Here is a 12,183-nt window from a genome sequence, read left to right as displayed (position 1 = left end):
CTAGCTATTCCAGCTGTCAGGAAGCGAGAGACGGGTAAATCATCTTTCATACTAAGTGTGTAGGAGCTATAATATTTAAGAACAAACAGCGGAGTTTAGAACCGAGACTGGCTCTTGGATTTCCAGATCCATTTCATCACAGATATATTTAAAAAAAGAAAAAAAAAAAGAACGGAGGCGGACGGGGGTGAGAGGGAAAGAGGACACCAATCACCACAACCCTTGAGTATTATTTAATGGAACAGATGTATGAACATCAAAGGAACAGCTCTAATGTTTTTGTGTCTTAGCTCATAGGCTCCATCTATCAGTGGAGAAATAGGCAGAGTCAAGATTTCCTCAATTGTTTGCATTTAATTCAAAAGCCAGGTAGCTACAGAATGTCAATGAACAATAAAATGCACAGGAATTGAAGTCTGGTAGGAAAAAACTGCACAACAGTTATATAAATTAACAACATTCAACCTTTAAAATGTACTTGCTCAACAATTTAAAATGTATCCATCTTGCAAAAAAATATATTCCTTTTTGACATTTGCTTCAATCTACTTGCTTCCAAAAATCTATCTTTCAGTTGGTAAGCATCAGACAAAATCTTTGAAGGGCATCATTTCCACTGGTTGCAAGTCATGAATTAAAAGGGAAACACTTGTGTCACTGCAGTAGGAGCAGTTCCACAATTTAAATCCGACCATGTCAAAAGTAAAAAAGAATGGAAATGAAACAAGTTACTACTTTCTTAAATACAACATAAATATTTCTCTCGTTTGCCTGCAAGTTAGTGAGTACAGGACGTGTAAAATGCTGCATATGCTGAGTAAATCATACACACACACACACACACACCCCCCAAGTCAGCTTTTTGCAAGAGAAAACAATTATAGGTCTTCATCTTGCAAGCTGCCCTGCATAAATGGACCCCTAAAGCCATTGAGAATTATATCCAAGTCAGTGGGGCTCTGCCCACATGGAGCAGCAAGCAGGACCAAGGGTCCTGTTCAGCCCAGAAGTCTGAACAGTCGAAAGGAAAGAAAGACCTCTCCTTCCATGAATCAAGCATCATTTGAAAACTCCAAATGGAATTTTTGCATCATCAGCTCGAGGCAGCCATTCTGCTAAAAAGATGACATCTGTCACGGGCAGGGTAGGAGCCCTATACTACAAGAGCTTACAGCAGTTTCCAATAATTCTTCATCATGAAAAATAACTGACACTTAAAAAAGTCATTCTGTACAAAAATTCCACTTTAATTCTGATGGCTAATGCAGGATGGAAAGACTGGAACGTTTACCAGACACTTATGCAGCACCTTACATCTTCGAAAGTGCTGTGCACACATTAATTAATCCTCACAACACCCCTGTAAAGAATGTAAGTGTCATTATCCCCATTTCACTGATGGGGAAAACAGACAAATTAGTAGCTCTGTCTCAACTGAGACTATTTGTCATGTGACATATTTTGGAAAACAAGTTAACTCCTGTCGCAATCATCGGGCCAAATTCATCTCTGACACAAGCAGCAGGAGGACCATGGATGTCAACTGAATTGCACCCACTTATACCACATATAAGTTTCATTCCAGGATATAGAGGGATGCCTGGATGTTTCCACTTGCTTTCCTATTTTAATACAATTATGCATAATAAAACCCAATTCTGAAGGAGAAACTTCAGCAACACCCTTGCTACGTTTCATCAATCGGATTAATTCACTGTAATGAAGTTTGTTCTTACCTTCTGCTACATCATCATCTACAGCCCCCTTCACCTGAGAAAAACACCACTGAATGTCATTCCCTCCTCCTCCAGCTCCTAGAAAAAACAAAACAGAACAAAAAAATAAAACAGATCCTCATTAAATCAGTCTGAGTTTTGTGTTTACTCCAGTAAACACAGAGGCAGTATCCACTGCTGGCAAGTGACATAATTTACACAGTACTGTACACACCTACAAAAAACAACGTTTCCTATGCAAATGTAGAGATTCCAAAAGTTGACTACAAACTCCCCCACCCCACCCCCCGCAATCCTGATATTGCTTTTGTCAGTGATTTGCCTAATATCCAAAGCAGCATCTGTCAAAAGTAGCAGCAGGAACAATAAAAGTTGCTCTCTACAATTCTTGAAAACTCACAAAACTATCAAAACAAGCAAGCTCGTGTTAATAAACTATGCCATGTTAAAACAAGCTCCAGTCGGTATATGTCACAACACTTTTTTTAAATTTAAGAACTTCAGAGCCCTCTAAAAAACAGAACACTTTACCTACAAGTGACTTAAATATCTAAGTAAATACTAGATGCCAGAATGGCCCCTACAAGTTTTCCAAATATTTCAAATCATTAAATGTTTGCACTTTATAAAAAAGAAAAAAAATTTCTTTTGCAAAATACAGAACGTTAAAGCACCTAAGTACTTCAGGCTAGAGAAAACAAGTTTATAATCCTCCCCCTCCTTCGCCATAAAAGTACCAAAAGAAATCGTCAGGCTTAGGTTTTTTAAAAAGCAACAAATCGGCCTGAAGTTAACAGCAAGTATAACTACCAGAGAAAATGGATCGAAGAGAAAACTTCAGGAACATTACCGCCTCGGCGGAAGGTAGTGATTCATTTGAACCTTGCCACCAAAATGCCAAAAAAACACCACCCATTTATTTTGCATTTCATTCTTAACAAATCACTGGGCTGGGTCCAGACAGGAAGAGAGATGGAAACAAGTTTGCTCTGTCTGCAGGAGGCTATCAAAATGGAAATTCCTTCTCAACCCACAACAACCAAAAAGGACTACACAACAGATGTAGCTTGCAACGCGTGAATGTGATGCAACATTCCGGGGAAGAGGGGGCATGCAGGAAGGATCCCTCCCTCCCCAAATTGACGAACAAATTAAATTAAGGTCAAGTCAGGAGCAGTCTCTCTCCATGAAAGATCAAGAGGCTGCCTGAGCACTGGGGAGTGTGTGTGTGTTGGGGGCGGGGGGGAGGGAGTAAGAGTCTGAAAAGGATTAGCCTGTGGTCTGTATCTGGAGTTTCTTACAAAGTCCGGGAACTAGGGGAGACAACCTGAACTAGAATCAGTCAAGGTGATGGGGGAAATCTTATCAGGATGTCCATCTATTCTAGACAATATGAACTGCAATATTTGTTCTGGATACATGTACTGGAAAAGTATCCCACCCACAGCATCTTTCCCAACTACCCACAACCCTATCCACCCAATTTCTTGTCCTCCCCCGACTTCTGCTATTTTCTATTTAACTCTTACTTTTAATACCTTGGAAGCATTTTGAGAATGATTGTTTGCAAGAAAAAACAATGTACCGTATGCAGTAAACTGTATTTTAATTTTCATACAACTTGCTACATTCAAGGCCTTGTTTCCGTTGGTTAAGAAGGAAAGGAAAGAGAAGGGTGGAGTGGGACAGCCTGGTATGTGTGTGGGAAGCAAGGTGCAAACCTAAATACCACCTCTCATGCTGCTCTACACAATGCAAGGCACTGACGCAAAGGAGGGGAAATTAACATGTCACCAGAAGAAAAAAAAATCAAGAGGAAAAGTAAGAGGAAGAGACATCCTGTGCATTTGGATCAATTTTTATCTCACAAATCGCACTTTAGGATGCAAAATAAGCAATCTGCAAAATGGAGAATGAACATAAATCTCCAGAAGAAAGAAAATAAGAAATAAAAACACCATACATTATTGCACACCCTCAAGAGATACCTGAATTTTCTAACCAACTACAACTGTCTTCCCAATTTCACCTGTATCTGCAGATATTTACACAACTACACCCTACAGGAGGGTGCAGCTGCACTCTAATCACAATCACATCTGCACCCTACAACCACCCTCCTGTGCACATCTGCACCCCTACAAACTGCACTTCAATCATGCAACCCCCTTGCAAAAACCAAAAAGTCTAGGGAAAAAATACAAACCAAAACACACACACACACACACACCCTGCTTGGAAATCTCCTAACATACTCAACTTCAGAAATACAGGGCTTCTTCCAAACCCAGCCACCACCACCACACTCGTGAAACACAAATGTTTTGCAAGCAGGGAAGCAAAAGAGGGGAATGAACACAGATTTCTAGAAGGAAAAAAAATATATTAAAAGGGGGGTGGGGAATGCAAATTGCATTTCAGGACTGAAGGTTTTAGGAATGCAAATTTAAAAAAAAAAAGAGGAAGAGAAACCGAGCCCACATTTTCAGAGGAAGGAATAAAAAAAAAAAAAAGAGAGAAAGCGGGGGAATGAGAAAGAGGAAAAGAAGGAGAGACAGCGAGCAAGTATGCAACCTCCCACAGAACAGGCAACAGCTCAGGTTTGCAGGCTGCTTTCCAGGCCATTTTAGTGGCCTCACCTGCCCCGACACACACTCCCCCCGCCCCCTGGGCTCGATGGGCAGCGGGGGCCGGCCCCCGGGAAGGAGGGGGCGCTCTCCCCCTTACCTGCCATGTTGGGCTCCCAATAGCGGCCGGGTCAGGGAGAGCGGCCTCTCCGCTCTCGGAACGGGTCCCTGTGCCGGGCGGATGGCGAGCGTGGAGGGAGGATGGCGGCAGATTGTACCGGGGGGGGGGGGCGCGGTGCGAAGCCGGCTCCGTTCGGCTTCCCCCGCTCTTCCGAGTCGGTCTTTCCTGCTCCCTCGTCCGCCCCCCCCCCCTCACCCGTCCGTGCCAAGGTTCCACTTTCAAAATGGCGCCGGCGGAGCTGGGGGTGACGTCACCCGGGGAGGGGAGGACAAGGGGCGGGGTGAGAACTCCACGGAGAACAGGGGGGAGCGGGGAAGGAGGTTGGTTCGGTTGCGTCCGCCCCTTTTGCACTCTCTGGTGTCTCTCCGCTAGCGAGACTGCCCAGCCCCTGCCCGCTGCCCCCACACATCTCCCCTGCCAGCTGCTAACCAGCCCAGCTGTGCCCTCCCATCCATCCAGCTGCCCCCCGGTACCCTCACATATCCCCACCACCTGCACCCCAGCCACCCCCAGCCAGTGTTCACTGCACCCCAGCTTCCCCCTGCACCCACACATGTCCCTGCCAGCTGCACCCCAGCCATGCCAACCCACTGTGTTTACTGCCCTGCCCAGCTCCTACCGGTAAGCCATGCCCATTGTCTCTGTACACTGAGCCTGCACATCTGCCCAGCCCCCACCAGCTGCACATCCGCCAACCTCTCTGCGCATTGGGACCACTGCACCCACACTTCTCTCCTGCACCTGACAAAAGCTTTCACTTCTCCTACACACCTGGTCTACCTGAAACAGCTATGTTCCCCAGCAGGCCAGCCCTGCTTAATGCTGGGCCCACTGCACTTTCACCTCTGGCCAAGCTCTGCACCTATTCCTCTGCCCTGTCTGCACCTGCTGTGTTCACACCTCTGGCTAGCACATGCCATCTGTGCCACTGCACCCATAACACAACCCAGCATCCACTAGCTGCTGGATAAATGGTTCTGGTTTGGGCCCCCACAGATTCATGTCACAAACTGACATGGCACTTTGAAGAATTAGCCACGTTCCAATCCCCCAAAGAACCTGGTTACAAATCATCTTGGGGAGGCTGTGTGTTTTATTTCTGAAGTTAGATTTATCACATTGAAAAGGTATGGAATGGATTTCAACGTCTGTGTCAGATCAAGCTGCCTTCTCGGGGCACCTATTATTTCTGACCTGTGCTATTTTTCAGCCCCATTCCTTATTTCAACCATGCATTGAGTCTTCCCTGCTCCTTTTCACACTCTTGCTGTCCTCCGATGACATTCCTCATTAGACGTATCCAGCATTTCCTCTGTTCTGGCCACAGACCCTGTTTGAGTGCACATTTCCCCCCCTTGGGTGGTTTCCACAATGTCCTTTGCCTTTTAGTTCATATTTTACTTGATAACCCTTCTCCATTCTCATTGCTATTACCTGCATATACCCAGCCATGCTCCTGAGCCATTTTTAGCCTACATCTACCTTTCATCCTGACAGCCTGTAAGATCTACAAAGAAAGACTTCCAGCCGAGACCAGCCTGGCACAGCTCCTGCTGGCTTGAAAAGGACGAAGGCTCCCTTTTAGCTCGCTAGGTGCCAGCTCAAGTCTTCAGCTGCAATTAACATGTAGCACTCAGATAAATGACTCCATCCAATCCAGTTAGGACCTTGCAGAATTCATTAGGTTTGCTTTAGAGAGATTTGTGTAAATGTTTCCTTTGCTTTCAGTCAGTGTGGGGTTCACATACCTCAACTTTCACTTTGAAATTCCGGTTTGAACAGATCTAAAAATACAATGATTTTACAAGGATTTAAATGGGAAATCACAAATCAGCCCCAGAGAAGAAAGTGGGCTGGAATTCAGGAGCTCTTATTGTATTCCCAGCTCTACCAGAGACTCGCTGTGTGAGTTGCAAGTTGCTTAAGGGTTAGGGTTGCTTAAGACAAAATTTTCATTGATTTGGTGTTTCTGGCTTGAAATATCTAGGGCCTGATTTTCTTCATGGAGATCCCACACAATTCTCAGATATAATCAGAAGGTTGTGTCCTTCATAGCTTCTGTAGGCCAAGCTCACCGCACTCACCAAGGGCTCCTTGCATTCCTCCATTCCACCCTTGGGCAATCCTCCAATCTTCTATTTCAGGGGCTCTTTGCAACTCCCCAAATCCTCTCCCTCGTGCCTGGGACTGTGCGCCCCCTATACCAGGGCCTCTGTGTGTGCCCCCGCCCATTCCAGGGTCCCATAGTTTCCTCCCCTCATGCCATCAGCTCTGTATACACCCTTATTCCCTCTTCCCCCACAAGCCGCTCCATTCTTCCTTCTCCCCATTTCTTAATTCCCCTTATGCCCTCCAGTCTCTGAAAAATCAGGCCTCAAGATGTCTCATATTAGTCACCCAGAAACTGAGCTGCCAAAAATCACAGGCCATTTCTGAAAATTTAAGCCTTGGTCACTGAGCCTCCATGAGATTATAAAATACTTGTCTACCTCACAGGGTTCCTAAAAGGACAGATTCATATTCTGATTGCATGGTACTGGGGGCTGCATTCAACCCTATAAATAAATCAAATAACTAAAATTTTTCACTCACGGCTGGTTCCAGATTCACTTGAAAGTGGAGATAGCGCAAAGTTTAGCTCCCTAGCCACACTTCTGCTACATTTGGGAGTGTTTGGATACAGATCTTTTGTTTGGTCCCTTACAGAATTTAGAGCAAGTCACAAAGCCCAGAGCCAAACTTGCCCAGAGTCTGAGGATGATCATTACCCAGTGGTGTTTGTTTGACTCACTATAGCGTTCAGGGCCAGCCGGAAAAACAAGGTCCAAAAACTTTCCCAAACCTCAGGGGCGTTCTGACCATCTCTACTCACTAGGTCTATAAACCTTTGGGCAAACCTGGACTGAGTATCAAATTTGCCATGAAACCTGGTCAGTTGTTTCAGGATTCCTTGATAGCAATGCTGCATAAGCTCTGAGCAAAAATATCTGGCCACCACTAGCAAGCAAGTCTCCCTTGCATTATGGGCTTCAGGTCATTCATTGATTTCGATGGAGTTACTCCAGAAATGGATTTAGCCCATAGTTTACAGCACACGTTAGTTCAAAAACTTCTTCAGAGACATTGTTTCAGAAACACCCGTTAGCTCTGTAATGTAATAGAGATTCCTTAATTCACTCTATAATTAGCGCAAACTGAAGTCAGTCTCCTCCCTACCCTTTAGCAAACATTGAATATCATGATGCCAAAGTATTATAATACCACATAATACAAAGACCACTGGGTTTTTTTTTCCTTTCATACAAACTCAACTACAGACTATAATAGTGAAGTGTTAGAATAATATAAACAAATAATAGCTCGCCTTTCCTGATCGCTGTTGTTACAGTCTGTATGGTAACACCCATTGTTTCATGTTCTCTGTGTATATAAAATCTCCCCACTTTATTTTCCACTGCATGCAGCCGATGAACTGAGCTATTGCTCACGAAAGCTTATGCTCAAATAAATTTGTTAGTCTCTAAGGTGCCACAAGTACTCCTTTTCTTTTCGCGGATACAGACTAACACGGCTGCTACTCTGAAACTTATAAATAACATTAAATGACAGTTGTGATCACAAGTGAAACATCTTGGGATGCATGAGGTTTGCTTGTGTGTATGTTCACTCACTTATTAATTCATGGCATCCGGTCATTTACACCAGTTTAGTGATTCGTGCAAATGAGCAATGTTTACCTTATGGCCCTGATTCAGCTAAATTCTTAAGCAAATGCTTATTTCCCATTGACTTTAATGGGATTTAAACATGTGCATAATAGCTTTGCTGAATCAGGGCCTTTAACAGCAATATGCTACATTTATACAATACCCTTCACAAGAAGGCCCCGTGTGATTTACATATCACAAAATATTCTTAAACACACGCCCTGTTCAATTGTGGTTTAAAAATTGATTCATGTTTGCACATATGAAAAGGTAATACAAACTCCACATTCACATTGCATAAATTAGACTCAGGTAGAGTCCACAGTGACAACTATCTTAAAATTATATTTAGTACAATCAACAGATATTAATCTTAAGAAAACCAAGAAACATACGATAAGAAGTCTGTCATGGACACCTATAGGACTTCACAGTTTTCATTTTTGTTTTTGTTTATTATTTGTATTGTGGTAGAAATGCCTATCATGGCCCAGGACCACATTGTGCGAGGTGCTGTACAAATACTAACTGAAAGATTGTTCTTGCCCTAAAAAGCTTACAATCGAAGGTCATTAGGCGGCACATAATGGCCATGCAGAATTTCACAGCAGCTGCAAGTTTAGAACCCATATCCTTGTGTTTCAAAACGATATCCTTGCCACTTAACTAAAGGAGAATCGACATTAGCTGAGAACAATATAGGGACTGAGACACATAGCAAAGCAGTTCTGATCCAGCTTATTAGAGGGCAGTGGTAAAAACACATACACACAAATCAGTTCACGCAAATCAAGTGAAATCTGACGGGTAACTAATGAAAATATATCAAAACTAAGGCAATGATCAAACAATCTAGACACAAGAAAGAACTCAGCGTCTGCCACAGTTTCTTAATAATATGATCAGTTAGACAAGAGGATAATGAATTATAACAACCAATTATAGAAATAACAAAGGCATTAATTATAATGGAACACAGAAGTTAGTGATAGAACCGACCTATTAGGTCACATCTAGTCTATCCGGCATCAGTGCAGAATGGTTTCCTACAGCATATTCTCCTGCACTTCATCCAGTCTAGTTTTAATACATTTCAAACACAGAGGCTTCCATCACTGTCTTCGGGAAATCACTGCAGAGGCTAAAAGATTGTTAATATTTGGCAAAGTTTCCCAGTTAGGGTGACCAGACAGCAAGTGTGAAAAATCGGGATGGGGGGGGAAGGGAGGGAAATAGGAGCCTATATAACAAAAAGACCCAAAAATCGGGACTGTCCCTATAAAATCGGGACATCTGGTCACCCTATTCCCAATAGCCTAAATTCTCCAATTCTTAATTTCATATCAATGTTCCTAGCTATACAGCCATTTAATTAATACCTTCCAACAAATTGACAACTCACTGTTTTAGTATTTTTGTACTATTGTCAGCTGGAAACTCCTGCTTAACAAAATGGTCAAATAGCCCTGACCTTTGTGAGCTTTGTGCAGGCGTACTCACATGTTACGTTACTGTGTAAGCCCCAGTTTACATCATTGCAGCACGTCTGCCTTGGGAGTTTACACTGATACAAATATTCTCAGAATAGCCAGGGCCCTCCCTGGAATGGCAATTGTCACATTCTGATGCATTAAGCACATGGGGATTTCATTCTCCTTGCTGTCAGTCGGTTCACTTGTCCCGAGTTCACTCAGAACAGGAGGCTCTATAAAGCCCTGAAAATCCCTGTTCTCAGGGAATCATCACAGCTATAACTCTGTTTAAACAAAGGTAACAACTAGCACATTTCCAGTCCTATCATCAGCCTGACCCTGAATACCATTTATGTAAATCCTTAACTTGATTCCCAGGAGTTCTCCCATTGAAGTCAATGGTTCTATTCACCTGCTCAACATGCTTGTAAGTGTTTGTAAGATTGGGGCCATTGGCAGAGCCTATTAGAGCTTCTAGACGCTGAAGGCATTATAACAGCTTGGTTATTAAAACTGATTTTCTTTTATTTAATGCTCCCTCTTTGGAGAGGTATAACATTAAAATTGCTAGCAGCTTTGCGCACGGTCCACTAAAAGCAGCACAACTTAATGAGCACTGGGAATTTATCTCTCCATTTGCAGACACTGGAGATCTTAGGTAAAATTGGACAGAGATGACGCATACCTTGCAGATCACTTTGTAACAGTCATCTAAAGAGCTGTTTAAGCAAAATAACACAGCAATAAAGTCTAGTGCCTCTGTAACTGAGTGCCCTAAGCTGTTCCTCACTGAACAAACCCCTGCAAAGAAAGCTGAGGAATTTGGGTATACAAGCAGCTTAACCGTCATTTAAAAAGTATAAAGCTCATTGGATTAAATAGCTGTACAGGAGGAAGCCTCAATGGAGTTTGGTATTGGAAATCCCTATAGGTATTTTCCTATATTAGGGAGTTCCAGGCTCTTTAGCCCTGCCTTTGCTAGCACAAAAGCTAATTGGTTTGGGAAAGATTTCACAACTGTGTTAAGGGAAATAGTTTACCAGACAAGTTTAAGTCCATTCTCACAGTCGGTTTGTTGAAGATGAGTAATTGCACAAAGCCACATGTGAGACCAGAGCCTGCAAAAAGTTACCAGTTTGATGCACTTTTTTTTTTTTAAAACTTTAGTTCAGTTGCATGGGGTTTATTTGAAAAGTAAATCTCAAATAAATGAAAAAAAAATCACAGGAAAGCTCAGGCAAAACTGCTGAGCCTCTGAAACAGGTGAAGCAAACAGGCTGGAATACAAGTATTTTTTGGAATTCAAAAGGAGAATAGAGAAATGGATTGGGAAGTTCACATGAGCCTATTAAACCTAGGGATATAGCTAGAGCACAGCACTAGCAATTATGAGACCTGGGTTTTATTCCTATCACTTACTCGCTGTATGACGTGGCACAAAACACTTAATTCAATGTTTTCTGGAGTGATCTCTGATTTGGGGTGCTTCCGTTTTGGCATACTCCATTCAAGAAATCTCTGGGCTGATTTTCAGAGGTGCTCAGATCCTACAGCCTTATTTTCAGTTCAGTATCTCTAAAAATCAGGGTCACGTAGTTGCATTATGAACCCCCCCAGAATTGACATACCTCTGTAAATATTGGCTTAACTTCTCCAGGCTTAAATGTTCCCATCTGTAAAACGAGGAGGATTAGGCTTGCACACCCTCACACAGTGTTTTGAGACCTATGGATTAAGAGCTCTAGGTAACTGTATTTTGGCAGGGGGGAAACAACATAGTTTAAAATAAACTTACTTGAGATACTGTGATGCATCTCTGAGGAGCAGGAAGTGACTTATAGATGAAGGCGGCCCTAATCACCATGACTTTTATGAGGGACAACTGCCAGGCCAGCCTAGCAGGAAGAGGAGGAGCTAGGATATACAGCTGAAAGAACATTAAGTTTGCTTCAAAAAAAAACATTCATGGGCTATTCACAGGGCCTATTTCTGAGATAAGGCGGAATGGTTATTGAAATTTGTAAAATGGGAATCCGGTCACACCAATCAGCTGTCCACAAAAGCGAAAACTGGGACTAAGGAAGCTATATACAAGTAGCTTACTTGCTAAGAGCAGGAAGCTATAAGTGAATTTGCAGTTAACCATTAAGCCCCATCTTTTATAAGTATAATTTATCTAATGTTGCTTGGGGGTTATGGTTCCTTTCATCTGAGGATCTCCAAGTGCTTTATAAGCATTAGTTAATTAATGAGCTACCACCCTGTCCTGTGAGGTAGGTAAATTATATCTGTAGAGAGGGGTTTTTTTTCTTCTTCAAAGGGTAAACTCAAGTATAGAAGGCACAACGTGGGGGACTTACCCCCAAATGATATAGTCATTCTCTGTGCAATACTGAAGCTAGTGTTAATAAAGAAGTAATTCCAGCTACTTCAGTTGTAGCCCAGTTAAAGGGGAGTATAAACTCCTGATTCTGCAATGAGCTGCAAAGGAAGAGGCCTTCTATGGCTGTAAGGAGGCCT

General features: G+C 42.8%; 1 protein-coding gene across 4 annotated transcripts in view; it reads right to left on the bottom strand.

Moving 5' to 3' along the window:
* PPP2R2A (protein phosphatase 2 regulatory subunit Balpha) overlaps positions 1 to 11,508 on the bottom strand; it is an 80,536-nt gene extending 69,028 nt beyond the window's left edge. The window contains exons 1-2 of one of the 4 annotated variants that reach the window (XM_043536238.1): positions 11,459 to 11,508; positions 1,737 to 1,814 (exon numbers count right to left, since the gene is read on the bottom strand). In XM_043536238.1, the coding sequence (XP_043392173.1) occupies positions 1,737 to 1,814; positions 11,459 to 11,477 (97 nt within the window). In that variant the 5' untranslated portion in view covers positions 11,478 to 11,508. Of the gene's footprint in view, positions 1 to 1,736; positions 1,815 to 2,546; positions 2,970 to 4,463; positions 4,847 to 11,458 lie in introns of those variants that run through there. The other 3 variants (XM_037886165.2, XM_037886164.2, XM_043536239.1) reach the window with 3 other exon arrangements.
* Between the last annotated feature and the right edge of the window lie 675 nt (positions 11,509 to 12,183).

Source organism: Chelonia mydas, chromosome 26 (assembly GCF_015237465.2).
Source record: "Chelonia mydas isolate rCheMyd1 chromosome 26, rCheMyd1.pri.v2, whole genome shotgun sequence".
In the NCBI taxonomy this organism is placed as follows: domain Eukaryota; kingdom Metazoa; phylum Chordata; order Testudines; family Cheloniidae; genus Chelonia; species Chelonia mydas.
Note: the sequence above shows the minus strand (reverse complement) of the source record. Positions and strands in the feature narration are given on the sequence as shown.